The 24,963-nt window shown below is 51.6% G+C and overlaps 1 protein-coding gene across 1 annotated transcript in view; it reads right to left on the bottom strand.

The window, feature by feature from the left end:
• MGMT (O-6-methylguanine-DNA methyltransferase) overlaps nucleotides 1–24,963 on the bottom strand; it is a 156,303-nt gene that overhangs the window by 22,777 nt on the left and 108,563 nt on the right. Inside the window, exon 3 of the mRNA XM_031957032.1 lies at nucleotides 19,008–19,168. Coding sequence (XP_031812892.1) covers nucleotides 19,008–19,168 — 161 coding nt within the window. The remainder of the gene's footprint in view (nucleotides 1–19,007; nucleotides 19,169–24,963) is intronic.

The following is a 24,963-nucleotide window of genomic DNA, read 5'->3' as shown; positions in this document are numbered from 1 at the left end:
GTTTGGCAGCTTCCTCTCCCCTGATTGGTCTGTCCGTCTCTCCCTCCTCTTTTGGTTGGTCGGTCTGTCTAATGCTGTCTGTCTCTGTCTCTTTCTCTGTTTCTGTCTCTCTGTCTGTTTCTTTTTTTCTCCCTTTTCTCTGCGTCTCTGTTTCTCTCAGGCTTTCTCTCTCCCCATTTCTTTCTCTTCCTTCTCTCTATGTCTGTTTCTCTGTCTCAGTTTCTGTCTCTATCTCTTATCTTTTTGTCTCTCCCTATGTCTCTATTTCTCTCTGGCTTTCTCTCTCTCCATTTTTTTCTGTCTCTCTCCCTTCTCTGTGCCTCTGTTCCTCTCTCTGTTTGTCTATCTGTCTCACTTTTTCTGTCTCTTTGTCTATGTCTCTCTTTCTCTCTGTGTCTCTCTTCCTCTCCCTTTTCTCTGTGTCTGTTTCTCTCTCTATATATTTGTGTCTCTCTTTCTATGTCTTAGCTTGTCTCTCTCTCTCTGCCTTCTCTGTCTCTTTTTCTTTCCCTTTTCTGTTTTTCTCTCTCTATGTCTGTCTCTGTCTCTGTCTCTCTCTCTTTCTCCATCTTTCTTTCTCTCCCTTCTCTCTGTGACTCTCTGGCTCTGGCTCTTTTCCTCTCCCTTCTCTTTGTGTCTCTGTTTCTCTTTCTCTCTGTCTCTTTGCCTGTCTCTTTCTCTCCCTTCTCTCTGGCTCTGTCTCCTCTTTCTCTCCCTTCTCTCTGTCTCTCTCTCTGGCTCTGTTTCTCTTCCTCTCCCTTCTCTGTGTCTCTGTTTCTCTCTCTGTATGTTTGTCTGTCTGTCTCTGTCTTTTGACTCGTCTGTCTCCCGTTTCCCTCTCTCTCCTTTCTCTCTGCCTCCCTCTGCATCTGTCTCTCCCCCCCTTAGAAAGGAACCCTCCCAACTTTAGCCCATGAGTGCCAGGACCGTCCCTGAAAGAGCCGACTTCACAGGAACAATCCAACGAGCCCGTTTCACACATATGCAGCCTCACAGGAGCACGTGTCTCCTCCAGGGCATAACCTTGTTATCAAAACAATAAAAAGGTAGAAAATCGGATTGGGAACGACACAGCTTTATCGATGCGTGCCAGGCCATGTCTGCAGGCGTGGGGCTCCTCATAGTGCCTGGATGGTGGGTGATGACGAATCGCACCTTTCCCTCTTGCCCGCCAGAGCCCACATGGGCGGCTTGCGGGCCCTCTGGGCGCCATCCATCCCTGACGCGCCAGGCCCAGGGCCCGCCTCCACGTGGCGCTGACGGGCCCCCGGGTCGGCCTTTCCCGACCCCGAGAAGCAGAGGAAAGACCGTGTTGGTGCGATCGGCAAACGGGTCACGCAGCGTCTCGGCTTCCACAGATCCGCTCCTCCCTCCACGGGGCTCGTGCCCAGCGTCAGCAGGCACTGCCAGGGCTCCGCTCACATAATCAACATAATTTGACGTAACTTGGGGGAATATTTACCAAATCTAAAGGGGCTCGGTTTGATTGATATCCACCCATGTGACTTATTAGGCTTTGTCTCAAAAAGCCCCAAGGTCCTGTTAAATAATTTTTCATTGATAATCATACTCTCTCCACGATCAGCTAACTTTTGAAGACCAACCCGACGGAGAGGAGCTAAGCCCCTTAATTTCTTAATAAATTATTCTTTACCATAGGATGGGGATTACACCATGGAGAAGGCATATCATTACTGACAGAGCTGTCAGAAGGACAGGTGAAAGGAAAACTGGCAAGCTTTAATTTCTCTGCTGAGAAATAAGGGGCTCTTCGGGGATTAATCTCAGTATCAACATTGAGCCTTTGCCGCAGGGCAGCCGACGAATTCAAAAGAAGTTGTGACTGAAATTTGAGTGATGGAATCTAACTCGAATCGTGCAGCCGACGTGGGCTGCGCACCCGCTCCCGTGAAGGGGAGGGGGCCCGCACGGGGTGTCCCGGCCGAGCGGGAGCACGGACCGGAGGAAAGGTCTGCACACGCAGATCCGCGGCACCCCGACCTTGGCGGAGCTGACCGGGGCACGCCCGGCGGCCGGCCTCATCCTAGCGTTGGGGTCCATTGGGGTAAACACGTGCCGACATCTCTGCCTTCTGGGCCGCGGTGACGCTGGACCACGAGGAGCACAAGGAGCTCCCGGGACCCCCAGATCACTCATTAAGGCTTGTACTGCACCAAGATGGGCTCGGGATTCAGCCCTAAGACAAGAAGCTCATGCTGCCCGGAGCCTGAAGGTCTCCGAGGGGTTCGAGACAAAGAAACGCCTGCTTTAGGTGTACCAGGACACTGTTTGCCACAGTAGGTACTTAATAAATGCTCATTGACCCGATAAAGATAGACTGAGGTTGGGAAGGATTTATGTGGTCTCAATTGCCCCGAGTTGGTTATAACACGGTGCGATGGTGGTCGAGGGTAAGGGTCCAGTCCTCGTTTCACTGCCAAAGGAGCAGAGAGCACCCCAAATCCTGGCTGCCATCTAGTCCCAAGGAGGAACGGTCCACAGTCCGGGGACACCCTCCCACCAGACATGCTGAGAAGCGCTGCGGGGGCCTCTCCAGGAGGCTCAAAAAGGGACAGGCTTGGTACAGAACGCCTCCTCTTGGGCCTGGTTTGGGGACCCACCTGCCGCTCCCAGGGTGGCTGACTGGACAGTGGTGACAAGGGCAGAATTGGGGCACATGAGTCCTGGGGTCTGGGCCGGCTCTCCCGACGCTTCCATTAAAGGCTTTATAAAATGCTTTGCTGAAATCCGATCCGAGCCTGGAGGCGTCTGCCCAGCTCCTCACAAGAGTCTGACGCCCAGCCGGCAGGTGAGGGCAGAGGGTGAGGTACTTCGGACATCCCTGCGGAAGCCCCTGGGCCACCATGACCATGGCTTTCTTTCTGAGACATTCACAAACATGCCAGGATTTCAACAGAGACTGGAGCAAACTCTGTGGCCCGTGGGCCCGCCCCTGCTCCTATGCTGCTGTCCCCCCACCTGGACTCCACTCAGCCGCCCCTGTCCCCGCTGCTCCAGGATCCATGAAATTGCTGATCTGTCCCCTTACCAAGCAAGTAAGGGGCACCTTACTTTGGGGGCACAACTTCTGTACGAAGATCACACTCTGGCAGGAAAAGGGGGAGCCGAGCAATTTTATAGCCACCTTCTCCAACTTTGCCATTATTCTCAACAAGCATTTATCAAGTTCCTACTGTATGCCAAATGCTAGGGACTGAGGACACATCCTGGCAGCTCACACTCTGCTGGGCAAAGACAAGCTTCACAGAGAGAAGGGAGTGAAATGAGGAGGATGTGGCATCGTCTCATGTGGGCTTCCTGTAGGAGGCGGCCAGAGGCAAGGAGGGAGCGCCTTCGGCATGGGGAATACATTTTATGAGACAGATGATGGAATCTGAGTTTGCTCCGTGGCACTAGGGAGCCACTGCAGGCTCCTGAAGAGGGTAGCTACGGTCTGACAGATGCTTTAGGAAGATGGCTCTTGCCTCTGTGGGGAGAGCGGATGAGATTAAAAAAAAAAGAGACCAATTACATGGCAGTCAGAAGCCTGGGGGAGAGACGATGAGACACCCAGGGAAGGTGGGTGACGCCATAAGGAGAGGAGGCAGCAAGGGGATCGAGAGAGTGGGCCGTGGCCACGGGGCTCCAAACTCCGGGGGACGCAGGGTCTGCCAGAATTCGAGAAAGTCCCTCTCTGCCACCCTCGGTGTCCTCCCCAACCGCGGGCCAGCGGGATGTTTGCGAGGTGGCGCTCCGGTTTCTGTGGGCGCTGCGTCTACCCTTGACCCATCCCACGTGCGCCATCTACAAAAGCCGCAGTTGGTGGACGTGGTCCCCGAGCCTCTGGCCCTTAGACGGCTCCCTGGTTTCTTTCTCATCAGAACTGCTCCTAATTGTGTCTTCAGAAGTGAATTCTTCTCTTTCTAAAAATAACCTGCACTCCCGGGACACTCTCTCTGAACCCTGCCGAGGATCCTCCTCCCAATTTGGGCACACAGTGGATGCCGCCAGCCTCCCTCCATGACAAGATTCGGAGCGGGGATTCGCCCGGACCCACAGCTGCTCTATTTATCTGCTCTTCCTTTCTGAACAGAACTAGGGCCAGTGCAGCCCTACTCGCTCCCACCTCTAGAAGGAGGAAATAATCACTGGGGCAAATAAAGAAATGATTAGTGGATCCAGTTTTGAGAGAGAGTGACCCCAATCACCTCCTGTCTCTGCTCTGGGCCTGGGCTCTGAACACGGATATTTCTTCTTTTCTCCTTTTTGACTTCTATGACAAGATGACCTCCATCGATCCCTATGTGGGTTCCATCCCCCTCCTGGTCCCTGCATTGCCTCAGTTTATCTTCTAAAAAACAGAAGAGGGCCGCCTTCCTCCAGCTGTTCCCTTTGGTTTCTCTTAAAAGGTCTGCCTTTCCAAGACCATGTTCCCCCTCCAAGCACCACACCCAGCAGACACTTCTCCTGCGAGTCTGGGGCCTGTCCCTCACCTTCTCCTGTAACTTCTCTCAAAGTTCCCAAAGCTCCTTTTATAGGGGATCTAGAAAAATCTCAGCCCTCCCCTAGAAACAAGGTCCCATATAATACCCCTATGAGCCCCTTCCTGGGAGCCCGTCTGTGGCACCCGTGTCTTCTGCCCTCACAGGGCCCGGCACACGAGAGACTTGTGCAAGGCTTCTGGCAGGGGAGGGGGGAGGGTGCAGGCTTGGGCCAGGGGCCTGCTGGGGGCTGTCCTTCCTGCCACTTTAACAATCTGCCTTGAAATGAAGAGGATGTTCTGATTTTTCAGTCCTCCAGGCATCGAGTATGTAAATGGAGGCAAGGGCTGAACACATCCTCCCTTCTCTCTTCTTTGTCTTAGATGCTTTTCTGCCTCCGCTGGTGAGATCATGAGGGTGGGGAACTCCCAGGGCAGAAACTCCCTCCACCAATACAGACGGGCAATGCATCAATCCCCTTGATTCTGAGAGCTCCCTTCAGCCGCTGAGAGGTTGGGCGGCTCCCGTGGCATCGGTGAGCCAGCTTCCGAAAGACCGGACCCGAACCCGGGGCCACCTTCATCCGCCGTGCCCCATGCAGGGAGCCGCTGCCCCCGAGCCTTCTCCTAGGAAGAGGAGGCTGCAACCGGACCTGTGATTTCATGGGGGCAGAGACCACCACCAGCCCGTTCCTCTGCCAGGGAGCCCCGCTCCTGCTCTGCCAGCGACGGGCTGAGAGAACTGCCAGACGGCCCGCCTGCAGCCCGGGCCCTTCTGAGCGGCCTTGAAGCTCAGTCTTTCTGTATCTGAGCCGGGCCTCCCCACGGCAGACACTGCAGAGGCTGAGGTGACTTCCCAGCGTCCCATGGCCAGGAAGCCTCCGGGGCTGGATCTGAACTCAGGACAACGAGCCTGGTCCTCCGGACTCAGGCCAGTATCACCATGGTGCCCCCAGCTGGCTTTCCTGGATCATCACCAAGTCTGACTCAGTTCTGGACTCGAGCTCTCAGTCACAGGAAGTGCACAAATGATAGACAAACCACGTGATTCCCCCCAGACCCAACCCTGTTAGGCGGCTTCTCCACCTCCTGGAGCCTTTCTCTGAAGATGTCTCCCTGACTCCCGAGTTATGCGCCTGTACCAGGCCCAGGGAGGGGCTGAAGGCCTTACTTGAGCCTGCAGGAAAAACTGAGCCAATGGGCACCTGTAGCATCAGACCGCCCTGGCTCTTTTGCTGACTGGCCGCTGACGTCCAGCTGCCGGGAGAACATCCGGGGCGTCCTGAAATCAGCGCTGAAAGCGATCCTCCAAGGCGTGCGCGGGTAAAATGGCCCATGGCCGATCGCCCCCCAATATCAGATGAGGGGCTCGCACCCCGAGACAGAGGCTTTTTTGTTAAACTGGAGGAACTCTGCTACATGATTCTGAAAACACTGGGATGAAGGAAGGGGGAGGACCATAGCAGGGTTTCAGAGGTGAAGTGCTTTAATGTTGTTTTGTTTTGTTTTGTTTTTTTGCTGAGGCAATTGGGCTTAAGTGACCTGTTCAGGGTCACACAACTAGGAAGTGATAAGTTTTTGAGGCCAAATTTGAACTCAGGTCCTCCTGACTTCAGGGCTCTCCGCTATCCACTGCGCCCCCGAGCTGCCCTCAAGGCAGAGCTTTTTAATAACTGAAGGAGGGAGCTGAAGGTTAAGGTAGTAAGGAGTCAGAGTAGGGCAGTGAACACCGCCAACCATTCAGCATCGTTTCCACTCTAGAGACTCAGAGGCAGGAGAGAAAGGCCTCAGAGCGCGTCACAGAAGCCCAGTGTCCACGTGCAACTTGGATCTGGTGCCAAGGGCGGCTAGGGAGGGGCCCTTCCCACACGCTCCCATTTCTTCTTCTTCTCAAGACTCTACAGACTGGTTTTCAATTGAAGTTGGATGGTTAATTTTAATGTTCCCCCTTCTTTGAAATCTCATCCCACCTTAACCAGCTACGTTTCTCTTTCAATGGTGGATCGTGGGTATTGGGAACTTGTGATAATACTGCTGCTCTTCATTCTCCTAACTGCACAGGATGGAAAGCTTTCAGGATTCAGAATCTAGCCCAGCAGGTGAGAATGCCGAGCGAGATGTGGCTGGGTGGCTTTGGGGTTAGTGAGGGACACAGCCTGTCTGCTAGGGGAGCGGTCCTCGAGAGTGATCACCAAATCTACAGGAAGGGAGAGCTTCCCCACCGCCACAACCTTATTCAATGATCAAGAGCGGCAATTTTATCCACAGGCACCATTATCCAAAGGGATCATTGGCTATGAAGGAAGAGAAAGCGGGAGCCCTCTAGGAATGCGAGGTGATCGCAGCCCTGAGTAACACAGCTTCGGAGCATGGCCCACGGTCACCCAATCGGTGCCCCCCACCCATTAAGTGGGGAGCAGGTGATGAGGGAATGCCGCTGAGTGTCCGCCCCCATCTGGCGCTTTCCCTCCAGCGTACACGGTGCCTCCTCTGACCGTCCCCTGCAAGCCGTCATCATCAATGATAAGCTTTCGGGGTGATTTTTCCAAGATGCTGGTGCTCTGGGGTCACAGCCACAGGGCCGCAGGCTGTTCATCCAGAACCCGCTTTCATTCTAGGCAACGATCTCATCTGCCGCCAAGGGCTCAGTCATCACCACTGTACAGGTGACTCCCAAGAAGCCACGTCAAGGACCAAGCTTTGGACTGCGCTCTGGATCCAATTCTGCCTGACATTTTGGGTGTTCCCCAGCATCTCCCAAAAGAGAGTGCACCCACTGCCCCCATCACCACATCTTGCTCCTGGTGGTCCTTGTTTTTGTCGGCTGCCAGAAAAGTCTTCCTTCTCCCTTTCCCCACATGAACCATGTGCCGGGTCTGGCTGGCTCCATCTCCATCGCCCCCCTCAGCTCCACTTTCTCCATCGTGAGTTATTCTCCCGGCTCTCACTGGCAGGCCCTGTGCAGTCATGTCATTCCCTTACACAAAACGCGGCTGCCTGATGCTTCTCGTCTGAGACCCGGGCATTGACCTTTACACGTGCTGTCCCTAGCGGACGCTTCTTCCTCGTGCTCACACTCTCTCCTACCTACGCGACCACCTACATCCTTAACTCTGAGCCCCCTAGCAGAATACAAGCATAATGAAGGCAAGGACCACTTGGTTAAGAATCAATGATTCTTTGCACACAGTGGGCATTTTGTTAGAGTGCCAGACTGCATTTTCCTCAAAATGGCCCCTGCATCCAGGTCACCTCCACCATGGGCCTCCCGTGGCTGTCTGTGTGACACACATTTCAATTCCAATAAGGCTGATGGTGTTCCCTTCTTTGCAAACTTTACTCCTTAAGATTATTATTGTTATTATTATTATCATTTTCATCATTAACTATTACTAATAAGAGCTAACATTATTAAGCCCTGTAAGATTTGCAAGATATTATATCACTCACAACACTCCTGGGAAATAGATGCTATTACCACCCCATTTTGTAGATGAACAAACCAACATGGGCATAGGTGAAGTGACTTGAATAAGTCACATGACTAATGTTTGAATTTGGGGAGGATATGAATTCAAGTATTGCCGACTCCACGTCCAACACTATCCCCTGGGCCACCTAGCTGCTTCATTATTATTACTTTTTTGAGCCCTTGACAATGTCACTGATCTTCGGCAGAATGACACCTCCCTGTACTTCTGGTTTCACATCTCCAGAGCCCAGTAGCTGTACATGTTAATAAACTAAAGCATCAATAAGTGCTTGTGGATTGGCCGATTCTGTCCAACTCCTGTTGTCAGGGATGGGATCTTTTTTTTTTTTTTTTCTTTTTAGCATTTCCTTGTAATTTAGACTCTTCTTAAGTAATGTGAAAGGAGCACGACTAATTACAAGAGACTAACCCTGGTAGAAAGATGCATCACGGCAGTAACAGTAACAGTAATGATAATAGTAACAATACTATGGCCCTGGTCCAAGAGACAATGAGAAATGGCTCCTGTCTCCCAACCAAGGAGAGCCCTGAAAAGGCCGAGGAAGCTCCAGTGGCCATCTGGGCTGGTATCACGTTGCGGCTTGAAAGGCCCTTACAGGAGACTCTGCATGAGGGCCGAGGGGCCAGAATCCCACTGTGAGTCATGACCTTGTCTCTCCCAAGGGGCCATGACCACATTGGGCAAACTGGGGGTCCGGCGAAGTGGTGGGCTCCTTGGGGGTCCTGTCTCCTCTCGGCTCCCAGGCCCTGAGCCAAAGAGTTACCTGTTTCATTGTCGCTGGAGCCGTGGAAACGTGATTCATTTTGGAATCAGTTTGCTGCTGTTGCTTCCAAGACCAACAGCCTTTAAGAGACCCACAGGGTTTCTCTTTTACATGAGAAGCCACTGCACTCCAGCCTTTGGTAGGAAGAGGAGGACGTGTCATTGGGGATGTGGAGCTACCCATGCTCTGCTGTCCCCCATTGACCCTCCAGCCGGTCAACAGAACAGCCCTCATGACGTAAGCCCCGACACTGACCCAAAGTGAGTCATTAATGACGGCGCACCACGCGGCACGTCTAGTAAATGTAAAAAGCGTGCCTGAATGGTAATTAAGTCAAGGCTGACAAACCTCAGTGGATCAACAATCTGAGACCGAGTGAAAACTCCATGTTGTTGTTTTCCAGAGGAGGCGGGGAGGATGGCCTTCCCCTCCATTGTTCACCAGGGGAAGGGCAATGGGCAAGGTGCAGAAGTCGCCAAGACCTCGTTCCTTCCAGTATTGGGCCGAGCACAGCTCTCTAAAGCACATCAAAAGGTGTTAATGGTTTCAATATTTATCTGCTTCAGGGAAGTGCTCTAAAAAGAAGACAAAAAAAAAAATTCTGCTAATGGTTGTGTCTTTGCCATTAAAATGAAAAGCTTAATGCATCTTATAATCAGAGGACAATTTGCAAATCATTAAGAGAAATGTAAAATTCCATTAAAATACAAATGAAGAAGCCCTCGCCGGACTAATAATCTTTTGGATATTATTTTGCATTCCACGATTTCTGTTCCCAATATCCAGGCCCCACAAATGATCAGTTCCTGAACAGGCTATTTACTACAGCCGACTTCTTTAACGAGAGACGGAGAAAAGTATAATCTGCTATTCAGAGCAGGTACTAATGAAGAATTCCATATATTCTGAAATTTAATTAAAACCCCAAAGATTTCAAATTAGATGCAATTTGAAATGCCTGGGGCAGAAATACATGCACTTGCGTGGCAAGGGTATCACACTGAAAGTTGATACCGTAATTGGTCTTGATATATTTTTGTGTTGCCAGGCTGGAGCACAGAACTCATAACCATATAAAAATTCTCTGTAGATTACCTGCTCATTGAAAATGCCATCACTCAGGTATTTCTCCCCTAAATTACCATGCTACTAAAATGCACAAAGTGATTCGGAGTAGAGAGCGGCACAGCTGGCCGACGCCGCCAATGAGTTATGCATGCGTCGACGCGGCCTTTTTTCTGCGGAAAAATATGCTCAGCTGAATATTAAAATATAATTGGCATTCAACCTAAGTAGCTTAAACCATTTTGTTATCTTCTTTTAAACCGATTTGGCTCCTCGACAGTTATTTGCAAGGATGCGGTTCCCAAACTAATGACACCCTCACATTCGGTGAGATTTCTGCGGTTTTCCGTTTGTCACAAACGGGAGCCCTTCCTCCAACCTTCTAGGGGTGTCTTTTAATATGGGCTCTTCTTGAACATCAAAGGCCCAATTCATGAAAAAGAGGGAGAGCGCCATTTAGGTGGCTTCTTGCATATTTTATTCAGACGAGGGGGAGGGAGGGACAAAGGGACAGATCCCATCTTCTTGGGTGAGGAGTGAATATTTCTGCGGTAGAGTAAGCCCTTGTTTGTCCCCGACTTAGCCTGTGGTTTTTACAGAGACAGTCCTAGAGAAACCTGGAAAAAAGATGGCACCAAGTGGGGGCAGACAGCCCCAGGTGGAGGAAAACACACACACACACACACACACACACACACACACACACACACATAAAAGCCCAGGTAAGGGCCTTCTGACTTTACACAATCACCTGTCAGATGTGGTTTGTGCAACAATTAACAGGAACATCCAGTAAAAGAAATGGCCGTTACCATAGTAACAGATACACCATATATATATATTTATGCCGAGATGCCGGACTCTTCAGAGAAAATTCTCCCCAAAACATCATCAATATTCACATTGACACATGGGGAGGCAAAAACCAAGCTCAGGGTTTCAATCTAACTAGTGGAGTGAAATCTTTCAGGGCCAGGAAAATGTATTCTTCTCTTTCATTGCTCAAATGGCCTAGTTAGGAGAGTTCCTCAGAAAGTGCTCAGATGGGAAGCAGAGAAAGGGGAAACAATGGGGCGGGTGGACGCCGAGAAGGAAGGGCCCTTTCTCTGGGCCTCTGCTGCTCCCCAAGTTTGCGATCATCTCACTAAAATAAAGCTGACGGTCATGGGATTCTGGGAACCCAAGTCAGTGCCCCCCACCCCCATGTAAGTATCTCAGTTTTCTATTCTGACATGCAAATCATGACCTGCACAGAGGGACACAGATGCATCAAGCTTCCGTTCCAAGTCCACTCTTCACTCAGGAATGGGGGAACTCAAATGTGCTGAAACCCCTGGGATGGGGAAAAGTCCCAGGTGCGGCTCTCTGTCCCCAACGGAACGCCCGCGCAGGTGAGCCGCAGACAAGGTGAGGCTACCACTGCAGTCCCTTCCCAGTGTCCACGTGACTAGAGAATGAAAGGGTAGAGTTTTACTTCTTTCCCTCACCGTTGTACAAGATGTCAGCCAAAGACCGTGGACCCCGGAAACTCAAGTATCCTCATCTACGGTAGCCGGTGACATTTGAAATAAAGGCGACCAAAAGAGGTCAGGTGACCTCTTGTCCAAGGGGACTCAGAGGGGATCCTTTTATGAAGTGGGTGGGGTACCAAGACCCAAGAGTCATCCTTTTCTCCTCTTAAGATCCTGAAGTTTTTATCTGAAAAGTCTGGAATACAGAAATTAACAATTTTTCAGTCCTGCCCTTTGGGTGCCCCGTTGGGACACACCCAAGGATCTTTCCATATATATATTTAAAACCAACATGGTCCAATGGAAGATTTACTTTGAAAAGTGCCGTTGCTCTGAGGGTTATAATTCAATTAGGGGGCAGTGTTGTCTTCCCATTAAAAGAGAGCGCGGGTGGATTGTTGGCCCGGCTCAGGTTCAGCCATTTTCACGAGTAGCCCTTTTGGCTACCTCTTAAGCTTGGATAAACACATTGTGTGACTCTGGAGCCAGAGCCGACTGCATGCTAGTTAATTTTGTCTCTGCTTCATGTAAGCCTCAGGGACTCCAGGATGGGATCTGGCCACCTCTTAAATGGAGGATGGAACATTCACTTAACTAGACTTCTCAAGAGGCCTGGGCAATTATTACTGATTAACAGGAGGCCTTGCTGCACAGAGAGGACGGACTGCCCCAACACGTTCTGTGCGCTTGTCCGGCACAGGGCCACAGGAGAACGGTAGCTGCCGTTACCCATGTGAGCAAAGCCTGAGGCTGGACTATGTCTGACTTTCCATTAGTGCTGCTTTAAAAAATGGAAAAGAGCCTTTAGTTGGTTGCATTCATTCATTCTTTTGTTCATTTATTTACTTTTCTTTTCCTCTCTTCTTCCCTTCCTCCCTTCTTCTCTTTCCTTCCTTCCTCCCTTACTCCTTTTTCTCCCATTCTTCCTTCCTTTTCAGCAATATTACAAACAGCTCTATATTGGGTAAGGAAAAAACCTGGGAACATTTTTAGGTAAGTGGAAATATCAATCCCTTATCTCTATTATTTTCTAAAAAACAAATAAAAAACCCCTGACAAATATTTTTGGATTGGGGACAAAAGATTATAATTTTCATTTGTACAACATATTACACTAACTCCCTGAAGCCACAGAATCCCACAGACAAACAGCACATGAAATGATCCCATTTTAGAGATGGAGAGACTGAAGCTCAGGGAGCTTGTATGACTTGAATTTGGGTCTTTAAACTGTGAACCCATTTTTTGTTCTACTATGAGGTACTGAGTTCATTCATCAGACAGACTTGGAGCTCCTGACAATGCAAAGGTCCTGCAACTCGACATTTCTGGCTCACCATCTCCAATCAAAGCTTAATGTCGTGGAGACATGGAGCAAACCTAGAGCAGCCACGAGACGGCCCCCCCCCAGACGGCTCATCTCGTCTCCATGGCGTGGATGACGGCACCCTGGTCAATGAGACGTATCCCCTTCCATTGGAAGCCCAGCCCTCCTAAAGCCACAGCATCCAAAGGGGAGGCGAAGGCTGTATCCTGTGACACGGGTCTCGGTCCCCAATGCTGGTATTTCCAGGTACCCACGACCTCCTCACTGCTGTGGCTCAGATGGGGTGCAGCTGTCCTTCCCCCACCTTTTCCCCACCTGTCTTTAACTGAAGGAAAATAGACAAGGTCGTTCTGGTCTAGTTCTTGGGGTGTCACATCTCCACTCTCCAACAAGGGTGCCAGGAAGACACAGCAGGCAGCTGCCCACTCACCAGAGTTCTCCCAGACCCACTGGTAACTTCTGCCCAGTAAGGGGCACGTGGGAACGGGCTCTATTGGGATCAGGGAGGATCCCGGGGCTGCCCGTGGAGGGGACTCTCCCCTCAGGGTAGAAGACTTAATGTTCCACAGACTTGAGGAAGTGAACAAGGGCAAAAGACTGGTGCCCAGATGGCACCATGGGAAGGGCAAGGACAGAGTTTAGGGCTGGAGCTGCTCCTGAGGCAAGCAGGGAGGAAGGCCTGGATTTCTTGCATGGACGGCCCTACAGTCACCACGGCCAATCCCAAGCCCGGGTTATGGTGCTGTTCTCCAGACACCGGGCGGGCGGGTTTGGCCCCAGACATGGCGTGAGCCGGACACTGGCCAGTCCTGGACAAGAGGTTGTAAAAAGAATCCGGCAAACACTGAACACTCACTGGGGGAAATCTGCATGCACACTCACACACTACACACACACAGACTGCAACACAACACACACATGCACATACATACACAGATACACACACATTCACTATCAAGACTTAAGATTATACTCATACACACATACATATATACAATAGACACACACATACTAATACACATAAACAATACCCAGATACACACACTCATAATACATACACACAACCAGACATACACATTCATTACACACACACATTTTCACGCATATACATTTACCATCACACCTAAAAATACACACACACACACGATACACACACATTCACACACACATAACAACACACACAGGCACACATCACTCACAACAGATGCACCCACACATACAACCAGATCTACTCACCACACACACACACACACATTATATACACATATAACTATACACCCACACACATGTAACCAGATACACACATGTTCACATACACACAAACAATACATACACATAACCACATACACACTCACTATACACACATACACATAAACAATCCATACACGCACACACCCCCTGAAGCCTCTGTCACTGAACCAGCAGCCGGACCCTGAGCCGTTCTGGCCTCCCCTTCCTGGCTGGGCTGCAGGAGAGAAGGATGGAGCAGCGGGCACCGCAATGGGCACCTCGGCCAGCAGACCGTCGGTCCCGGGCAAGTTCAGTTTTATTTTCCTGGGCACGAGCCGCAGTTAGAAGGGAAGGGGAGCTGCGGTTCTAGGCCCACAATGGCCAAGGGAAGTGATTGAGAGATGATTAACCCCCTTTCTGGGCTGTATGAGATGGATTTTTAATTTTCGAGGGCTCCGTCTCCAGTGAGAACCCCAGGTAATGATGTTATTCTCCTTCCTAGTTATCATCTGAAGGCCTTCCAGGACTCACACCGCCTTCCACTGGAAGGCACACAGTGCAATGTGCCTGCCTTCCAGGACACAGTGGGAAAATTAATTAATTCACACTGAAAATGGTATTTCCCAGAACTCCTTTGGCAGGGTTTTCATTAGAGGCCTTTTTGTGAAATCAGGGGTTCAAGCTACAGACACCAAAATAAAAGAATGGCAGGCTTTCTGAGACTCCATAATGGAAGCAGCACAAATCCCCCTTCCAGCCAGCAGGTTAAGGGCAAAAATAGGGAGGTTTTACTGCTGTCATGCAATCGGGTTTCATAGCTACAAGCTAATAGCTGTGACCGAGGAATTATTAAAGTGTTAAATATTTCATTTAAAAAGGAACATTATAGTCACTTTGAAAGGAAAACTCAGAAGCCGTTTTTTAAAAATATTGTCATCTTGGAGACAGCCAGATCTAGGACATGTTGGAAGCCCCATTTTGTAGCCCGAGCTGGATTCCCACTTAGGTTTGGGAAAAGCCTGGTGAGGTTTCTTAGTTGGGGTAAGGCTCCTTCACCCCAAATATGCCCCCTCTAGCCCAACAGAAAGCGGCCTGGGGCCTTTTCTGAGCTGGAGAAAACCAAACAAAGCCAAACCCCAACTTCTGCTCCTGGGCTCTCTTTGTAGCCCGAGTTGGGTGCCAGTGGGTGAAGGGAAGACTGGCTCGCACTGAGGGGGCGGCCGTCCCTTAGACCGCTTTAGAACAAGGGCCCCGGGACTACCCAAGAACTGGTCTAGAGGATGGCTCGGTGGGCTCTGGGCTGCCCACTCTGCATCTGAAATGAGAATACAGCCTTTTGTGGAGATCAATCCTGTGTGAGAATCCTCTTTTAAAAAAAACAAAAACCCAACCCCAAACCCCCCAACAAAACTCCTATTTAAAAAAGCAACTGCTTTTGGCAAAATCCCACTTTTATTATTCTAACTGATTTGCTCATTACCTATAAGCAGATCAGTGAAACAAAGGCGCTCACACTCTTTCATATGCTAATTCCCCAAAAGTTTGGCTGGGTTAAGAGAAAAAAGTTTAAATGATCTTTTATCATGAAAGCAGCATTAAGCACTGGTTCTCTTCAAGAAAATAGCTCCTGTGAGTGAAGGTTGCTCAGGCAAAAAAAACGTTGCAAAAGCAAATCCTGCCTTTTGTCAGCTCAAGAATCCCATAAACCCGGTGCTTGCACCCAGTAGGTGCTTGCACCCAGTAGGTGCTCAATAAGGCTTTCTTGATTCTTGACTGATTACAAGCCAGACCCAGAAAGTGCCCTTTGCAAAAACTTAATTTTTGCATTTTAGCTTTTGTTATTACCTGTTGTTTTTACATTACTCCAAATTTCGGGACATATCCCTTCCCACGAGTCAGGTTTTGCAAAAAAGAAGAAGCTCCAAGCCCAGAAAAGGAACTTAGCACAACTAATGGGCGTGTTGCTGGCGCCTAGCGATATACGCCACCATTTGCACACGTGGTCCAGCCCCAAACTTGTTGGTCACCGACAAGAACAGTTTTCCTCTCTTTCTTTTTCTTGCTCATCCCCATTTCATAGTTCTCCTAGAGGGTCTCGCTGTATACAGCCGTCCTTAAAGCACAATATGCTCCATCATATCTAGAGACCACAAGGTCATTGCCAGCCGTCCCTTTTGCTTCTGGCCTCAGGGATGGACTGGGGAATGGAGAAGACCCATCTCAGCTTTTTTAGCTGTAAAATGAGGGTCAGAACAGCAAGCACCCCGCCCCCACCCCAAGGCCATGTGGAGGACCAAGCGAGGGAAACCTCCCCCCAAACACTGTGCCTTAATGTCTTGAAGAGGAGGCTTCCCACTTTCACGGGGGTAACAAGCCTAGAAAACAGGACAAATGTCGATCCGCTGAACCTCTGGAAATAAGTAAAGGCTTGGGAGCCTGCGACCACCAGAAATGGCACCCTCTGCCTGTGATTCCCAGGAACAAAAGAGTCACTCTGACAACATGATCTTTTCCTAAAGCGGCCGTCAGGAAATAACCCATAAGATGCAGCCCGTGAATTAAAACTGGAAACCGACTAAACGTTTTTTCTAGCTAGAATTTGGTGGCCGTTTATGGGAACATCTCAATGAATAAAAGACAGACCAACTGCTTTCAGAGAAGATTCCCTTTCCATCTACAGGGCCATCGATGTTGCCCAGCATGCACCATTCTGAAAATAGTTTCCCCGGGGAATCCCGCTCTCTATCCCAGTCCTCCCCAGCGTGGCCACGGTCAGGAGGCAGGATGGGCCAGGCCCCGCCTCCACACCATCTTTTGTGGCTGCGGGATGTACACTCACTGTGAGTGTGTGGATCGAGACCCGTGCAGCGCCCAGTAGGACAGTGGTGGCTCATGCTGCGTCTCGTCCATGTCTAATTGCTTTGTTCTAATTGCTTTGGTAAAAATACAAAGATTTTAAATGTATTTTATATATTAAGCCACTGAGTCAGGGTGTGAGGAAAAAAGCAAACTTGGGGTATGCTAAGGGAGAACAGCCGTGCTGCCCACCCCTCCCAACACCCCCCGTCACTGCCCAAGGAAGGGGGAGGCTGGGTTTGGACCCCGGCTGGTGGCCCGATCCCTCCTTGACTCTGGGCTGGGCCTTCCTCCCCAGCGAGCTCCCTCCAGCTGCAGACCCAGAGATTCCAGGGTTCTGATCTCCTTGGGGACATTTTAAAGTTTAAATTTTTTTTAAATTTAAAGTGTTAATTAACTCAATATTTTGAATTTAAAATTTTGAATGGTTTTAACCACAAACAAAAAAGGGAATAATAAAAACAATAAGGACAATTGTGGCTACCATTTACGTGAGCGATTCTCACAATAGCGATTTTTCTGACTTTTCAGAGACCTTTGGGGTTTCCTTGGCAGAGATAGTGGAGCGGTCCACCATTTCAGTCGCCCGGCTCATTTTACAGGTGAGGAAACTGAGGCACACAGGGTGACGTGGCCTGCCCAGGGTCACATGGCTCTCGAGTGTCTGAGGCTGCATTTAAACTTGGGGAGAGGAGTCCTACCCTGTTCCCCAGACTCAGTGCTCACTCCCCCTAGAAGCTCATAGCTGTGTTGAGGGAGATACTTTTACTCTTCCCATAGTACAGATGAATAAAGTGAGGTAGAGAGCTTCATTTGTGGAGTCTATGGCTAGGATGTAAAAACCAGAAGCATGACATGAATGCGGGTCTTCCTGACCCCACGTGCCTTTTATTTCGCAGAAATGTCCTGTAAGAGAGGGCCGGGGGGATTCTAAAACATATCTAAAATCCCAGAAGGTTCAGAGGACACGCTGAGCGTCGTCGGGCCAGCCCGGGCGCTCTCGTTGCTCACTCCCCGTCTCTCAGCTTCTCCCCAAAGCCGTGACTTCGACCCCACGCTTTCTCCCTCCTCCCCCACCCAGCGCCCCACAAACACTCGCAGCAAGAAGCATGGCCATCTCAGCCTTGCGGGAGGCCAATTAACTGGTCAGCATTTTCACGGGGCCTCCCTCCGCCTTTTCTACCATAAAATGGGCACACCTGGTCTCTGACCAAGAGGAAATAATTGGACTGAATTAAAAAAACCTGAGCGGGCTCCTCTGTGGCTGGACAGTCTATGGCAAAATGGGCTATGGGTGAGCAGGAGCCTTGGTGGGGAAGGTGGGCCCAAAAGCTATGCGCGCCACAGGACAAGGGCCAAGAGAAGGGTCCCTGCGCAGGCCTGGGGAAGCAGGGTTGGGGGTCCTGTCTCCCCTTGAAATCCCCCTAACAGAGACTCAGCTGCAAGGATTCTACCACAAGGCCATGGGGAAGGAAGAGCTTCCTCCCTGTTCCTGGTCTGCCCCATGGCCACCTTCCTGCTCCCTGACTCAGGGTAACCCAGGAGGTCTCTCCCCTTCTTTCCCAAGAGCTTCTGACAGATGGCAATTCACCTGCCCAGAGGCCCCTGTCTTCTCCTGGGGAGCGCAGCTGCGAGGGCCCCCCATTTGGGGAGCATGGTTGCGAGGGTCCCCCACTTGGGGAGTGCGGCTGCAAGGGCCCTCCTCATGAGGAGCGCGGCTACGAGGACCCCCCTCCCAGGGAGCATGGCTGTGAGGGCCCCCCTTCTAGGGAGCGTGGCTGTGAGGATCCCCCACCCAGGATGGGGCTGAGGGTTGGGCCCTGTGCACGATGAGCAGAGCATAATGGAGGAATCATGTTTCACTATCCCTTACTTTCCATGACAACTTTGGGAGAGACCTTTAATGAGCTCAGAAAACCCCCCTTGGCTGTCCCACAGAAGGTGACAGGCGCCAAGCATGCTCCTGGCTGAGGCTAACGGGGCACTGGCGAGCCTCACTCCGCTGGCCAAGATGGCCGAGCAAACAACAAGCTCACCCCCAAAAACTTCCCAGCCGCTCAGACGTGCGTGCAGTCTCGAAGCCGGCAAACGCTGGGAGTTGAGCTGCGTCATTTGGGCGGCTGGGCCAAGAATGACCCAAGCCTGAGCCCAGACTGGCAGGCCCGTTGGGGTCTGGGCCCTCAGCCTGGTTGCCGAGCAGCCGCTGCAGCAGGGGAGAAGTGTGGGCTAGAATGGCGGGCACAGAGCGCAAAGGCAGCACCATGGGCTCGGGGGGACTGACCTTGCTGGAACAGGGGGTGATGCAAAGGCGGCAGAGGGAGGTCCTTCACCAGCTCGGGAGCGCAGAAGTAGGCCTCGAGCCAGGCAGCGCACTGGGCCAGCGCAGCGGTGGTTTCCGCCGGACTCTCACGGCTGTCCCTGGACGAGGCGACCTTCTGGCTGCTGTGGAACAAAGGGAGAAGGGTCACTGAATGCTCAACAAACATCATCCCCCGGCCCATCTGAGGCTGAAGGGGACCACGGGGGCCACCTCACACGGCCGGTACGTGGCGGCCAGTCCAGACCTCCGCCCCTGCGCCTTCTGCATCCCACCCACCGAGCAGCTCTCTCTCCTCCTCTCCCTCGACCGCTCAGAAACCTTCCATGGCTCCCAACAATCTACAAGGCAAAGTCCAGAGTTCTCTGCTCAGCATTCAAAGTTCTCTGCAAGGTGGTACACAGCATCTCCCACTCCTCCCCAGCAGGTCCCCCCTCCTCGGTCCAGGCAGATCCAGTCAGGGCCTCTGGATCAGTGCCTTCAGCACCTTCTCTCAAACCATCCCTCGCCTTGCCGGAAAGGCCTTCCAACCACCCAGGGACTGGGGCAGGCATTGGGAATATGACCATTGAGAACCAGAGGATCCCTGTTCTCCACAGTCTACGTCATAATTAGGAAGACAGACTTCTGTGGAATATGGAGAAAGACAAATATAAGCAAAAGGTAAAACCCAAGGTAATTTGGGAAGAGGGGCCAGTGGAGGAGGGGGGAGGGCCCCCGGGGGCATCCTGCGAGTCGGCCAGAAGGAAGATGGCACATCAGCCCCCCTCTCCAGCCAGCCATCTCTCCTTGCCTCACACAGAGCCCCTCGTGTCTGAGTGACCCTGCTCTGCCACCCAGAAAAGCTGAGGGTGGCTCACATGAGGCGGGCACATGAACTCTGCCTGCAGCCACAGAGGCCACGTGGTCCTTCAGTTCCTCAGACTGGCACCAGGCTTTGGATGGGCCAGGAGCTCGCTCTCATGCCTCCAGTTCTCCAAGACTCAGAAGCTGGGACAGGCCATAATCCTCTGCAAGAATGGCTAGGACCCCCAGGGAAAACTTCCCTCGGAGGAGGTTCCCACCAAGGCTTCCATGGCTGCTTCTGAGACACAGCCAGGCCAGCCAATGAGCACTTACTGGACTCCTGCTGTATATGAAGCACTGAGTGCTTAGCCCTGGCAGAGCTCCCCATCCTCATGGGCTACAGCGCAGAGGAAGGCACAAGTACATGGACGCCTTCCAGTCCAATGAGCATTTATTAAAATGTCTGCAGGGCTCAGGGGTGTTAGGGAGCTCGGAAGGCGCCCATTTTACAGAGCAGGACGGGAGAGCTCATGGAGGGAGAGGAAGAGCTTTGCCCCTGGAATGGTGAGGAGAAGAGTGCACTTTCCAAGGTTATCTCACCAGATCCCCCCAATGACCCTGGGAGGTGGGTGATGGTGATTCCCATTTTAGAGCCAAGAAACAGAGAGAAGTGGCAGGACAAGGGCAGCGCAACTGGCCCAGGCTTTCTCAGGCCTGGCACTCAACCCGCTGCGCCCCTTGCTGGGGTTGAAAAGCAGTGAAGGCTCCACAAGAACGGCCGCGGTTTTACAGAGGAGTCTGGGCTTTGAACTACATGTCCAATAATAACCCTAACCCTTCTCCAACTGATGAAGGGTACAAACAGGCAGTTGTCAGAGGAAGAATTGAACCCATCTCTAGTCATATAAGAGTATTCCAAATCACTATCGATTAGAGAAATGCACATTAAGACAACTCTAAGGTACCACTAGACACCTGTCAGATTGGCTAAGAGGACAGGAAAAAAGAAGGATGAATGTTGGAGGGGATGTGGGAAAACTGGGACACTGATGCATGTTGTGGAATGGATCCAACCATTCTGGAGAACAGTTTGGAACTTTGCCCAAAGGGCTAGCAAACTGTGCATGCCCTTTGACCCAGCAGTGTTACTACTGGACCTGTATCCCATAGAAATCATAAAAAGGGGGAAAGGACCCATATGTGCAAAACTGTTTGTGGCAGCCCTGTTTGTAGTGGCCAGAAACTGGAAACCGAGTGGCTGCCCATCAGTGGGAGAATGGCTGAATAAGTGATGGTATCTGAATATTATTGTTCTGTAAGAAACAATCAGCAGGAAGATTTCAGAGAGGCCTGGAGAGACTGACAGGAACTGACGCTGAGGGAAGTGAGCGAAACCTGGAGATCATCACACACAGAAACAACAAGACTATACGATGATTAATTCCGATGGCCGTGGCTCTCTTCAACAATGAGACGATTCAGGCCAGTTGCAATGCCCTTGTGACAGAAAGCGCCGTCTGCACTCAGAGAGAGGGATGTGGGGACTGAGTGGGGTTCACAACGGAGCATTCTCACTCTTTCTGTTGTTGTTTGTTTGCTTTTTCTTTTCTTTCTCATTTTTTCCCTTTTGACCTGATTTTTCTTGTGCAGCAGGAAAGCTGTAGAGATGGAGACACTGCACATGTTTAACATATGGGGGAAAGGAGGAGAAAATTTAGGAGCACAAGGTTCTGCCAAGGTTAAAAACTATGTTTCTGTAATTTGAAATTTTGAAAATAAAAAGTGATTGTTTAACTTTTAAAAAGATGTTGGAACATATGAAAGAAAGAAAATGCGCCTCCCAGAGCAGGGACTCCTGGAGGTCGGACATTTAGATGGCAGACAGGAGGTTCTTAATGAGCGCCTGACTGACCGACTGCCTTCCTCTTCTTTGCCACACCCAGGAATGGGGGGCCCTTACTCAGAGAGCCAGGGAGGGTTTCTCCTGATCTTAAATGTGGCCTTTCCAGGTCCGGCCATGGCGAGCCCTCGTGGGAGCTGACGTTGTCCAAGGCAGATGGAGGAACGCGCCCGAGCCTCCGAACCAGCACCAACACCAACATGTCCAAAAGAAACTGGGGATGTTCACCAAGTGAGGGGCTGCCACCGTCCTGCAGGTGGGCATGGGAGGTGGTGCTGCCCACCTCTGCAGTCCCTGGCCCTGGCACACAGAAATGCCAACTGACTCAAGAACCCCACATAGGGGAGGCTCGTCCTCATGCTCAGTGGCTGCGGCCCAACCGCTCACAATATGGGGTCTTCCATGAGCATGTGGCTTTCCCCGACAAACAAGCTCCTGGAGGGTGTGAATGCTTCCTTCCATGTCTGTGCCCACTCCCGGGAGGGGGCAGGGGCTCAGGAAGTGCCTGAGGCTTGTGGCTTTGCCCCCCTCATTCACCCTTCCATGAGGAGAGGGGTGGGGTCTGAACACCCCTTCTTGCCAGCTCCGCCTCCTCCTGCGACTCCAGGCTTTCCTGAATGGTGACATCACAGAACGGTTCCCTGGGACGGCCACCTGGACCCTATGAACCCTCGCCTGGAACCGGCTGTGGCTTGCCTCTGCTTGGGTGAGGGGTCTGACCTCCTGTAGCTCCTGGCCTCCGCCTGGATGAGAAGCCTGATCTCCCATGGCTCCTGGCCTCCACCTGGTGAGGGGTCACTCTGCCCCCCGGAGGGTACGGGGGCGCCAGCTTCTCCTCCAAGGCCTGAAGAGATTTTATAGCAGTGAGGTCCATGCGAAATGGCTTTTTTCTGCTCGTGCTAAAGACCTCGGCCCCGCCGGACTCGGTAGCTCTTTTTGCTCTTTCTCTACCGGTATTAGAGAACTACTCACGGGTGAAATGTAATTAAAATATCTTTGATTCCGAAGCCAGGATTTATGATGCTACATTTAAAATGAATGACATTAAACACACACATAAAATCAGATTTTTAAAGCCATGACACAAGTTTCCATTTCTACAATAAAATGAAATTTATTCCTCCACCTCCCGCCTCCCTCCTCTCCGCTGAGGTCGACTCTTCCTTGGATCCGGCCGGCACGTGCCTGAGGAGCCTCGCTCGGCTCCCCCGAGGCCGGGGGGCTCACTGCCTGCCCCAGTTCTGGTGACCATCCCAGCGATGGCTCAGCGGCGCTCTGGCAGGTGCCCTGGCTCTTCTGGCGAGGTGAGGCTCCAGGGCCAAGGCGAGCCCCAAAGGCTGCACCACACTCTTGGACGTGGGGCCGAGAGCTCCCGGTCTGCCCGGCTCCCGGGGCCGCGGCTCCCCGAGCTGCTGCTTTGCTCATGAAGCCCCACGCTTTCTAGGAGGCGCACATCCACGCTGGGCCTGGGGGGCTACTGGTTACAGGGAAACTGGGCGTCTGGTGGCCAAAAGCGGAAGGCAAAACGACAACCTTGGTCCCGTAAAACTTTTCACACAAACAAAACCAATGCAGTGAAAATGAGAAGAGAAGCAGGGAAGTGGGGAAAAAAATCTGTGGAGTTTTTTTTTTTTAAATAAAAATGAATATGGAAGAGACTTAAATTTAAAGTCTAAGAGCTATTCCTCAATCAGCAAACACAAGGCAGTTTTAGGAGAAAATATCTAAGCAATCTGTAGACGTAGAAAAAAAACTGCTGAAAATACCTAAAAGTTAGAGAAATGCCAATTACCCTAATTCTAGGGTCCCACGCCTCATACCCATGAGACTGGCCAAACTGACTGAAAGAGAAGCTTGCGGGGCTGGGGAAACAGGATCATTAATGCACGTCCGGTCTGGTCACTGAGCTATAAAACTGAGCAGACCCTCTGAGCCAAGGCCTTCACCCAAAAAGTTAGAGGAGGAAAAGAAAGATATGTGTGTGTGTGTGTGTGTGTGTGTGTGTGTATGTGTGTATGAGTGTGTGAGTGTGTATGTGTGTGTAAGTGTCCACACACGCTCCCTTTTATATACACATACACGGTTTGTAGCAGCAAATAACTGCAAACTGAGGGCACACCCATTGTGTGGAGAATGGCTGAGCACGCCATTTTATTCCATGTATACATCCATATATATGCATGTGTGTGTGTGTTTATCTCTGATTGTGACAGAATTCTCTGGGTTCCGCTCCCTGGCATCAGTGGGCTCCTCCTGAGCCATACAAATGGATGCAGAGGGCATGAGGGCCGGCAACAACGGGGAGCCGACGCCTGCTCACCGGACTCTGAAAATGGCAGTGACCAGGGAGGGTGAGGTCATGGGGTGGGACCTGGGTGGGGCCCGTGCCCACCTCAGAAGGCCGGTTGAGGGCAGGGGAGAAGGGGCTCTGGACCCGCTGGAGGCTGACACTTCTCTACGGGAGTGTACACCTGCCGGGCCCAGGACTTCCCTCTTGCTTTATCAGCCCAGGACAGGGGGGAGGGAGCAAATGGAAACAACTCAAACTTCAAAGTAAAAAGCAGAAAATCTGGAGGCTCCCAGTTTACATTTTTTTGGAAAAGGTGCAAGCACCGGCCGGAAATAAGCAGATGCTCAGCAGGCGGGGTTTGGGGGACTATCAAACAGGATTTGGGGGACTAGCAGGCAGGAATTGGGAGATCAGCAGGCCGGGGCCATCCAGGAGCCCTCAGTAATTTTGGTTATTTTTCTGAGTGACATGTGACCCAAGTCATCCCTGCTGCCGGGTGGCAACACATAGTTTGCTACGGCTCACCATAGGCGTGGTTTAAATTAATGTTTCCGAGCGGTGCCTTCCCTTCAGCACACACCTGGAGCCCAGGGGCAATGTGACCTGAAGCACAGGGGCGATTTGACCCCAGGGATCCCGGCTGGGGCCCAGAAATGTTGGGGCCACATGTGGAACACCCCCAAGGCAATGGCTGCCTTCACGGAGCTTACACTTGAGAGGCCGTGGCTGAGCTCAGAAGGCCCGAGCCTTCACGGGAGAATGAGAAAATGAAGGGTCTGCACAGGGGCTGGTCAAACGCCCACAGGTACGTGGCCAGACATGCCCTCTGGTTTCCTAGGATGGCACTGGCTCTGGTGCAGGAGTTGAGCTTCCGCTCGGCCCTTGAGAACCCCTGAGACTCCCAGGGAGGGCCACGCCACCGGCCGAGGGCCGAGGGTAGGAGG

Source organism: Sarcophilus harrisii, chromosome 2, assembly GCF_902635505.1.
Source record: "Sarcophilus harrisii chromosome 2, mSarHar1.11, whole genome shotgun sequence".
NCBI classification, from domain to species: domain Eukaryota; kingdom Metazoa; phylum Chordata; class Mammalia; order Dasyuromorphia; family Dasyuridae; genus Sarcophilus; species Sarcophilus harrisii.
Note: the sequence above shows the minus strand (reverse complement) of the source record. Positions and strands in the feature narration are given on the sequence as shown.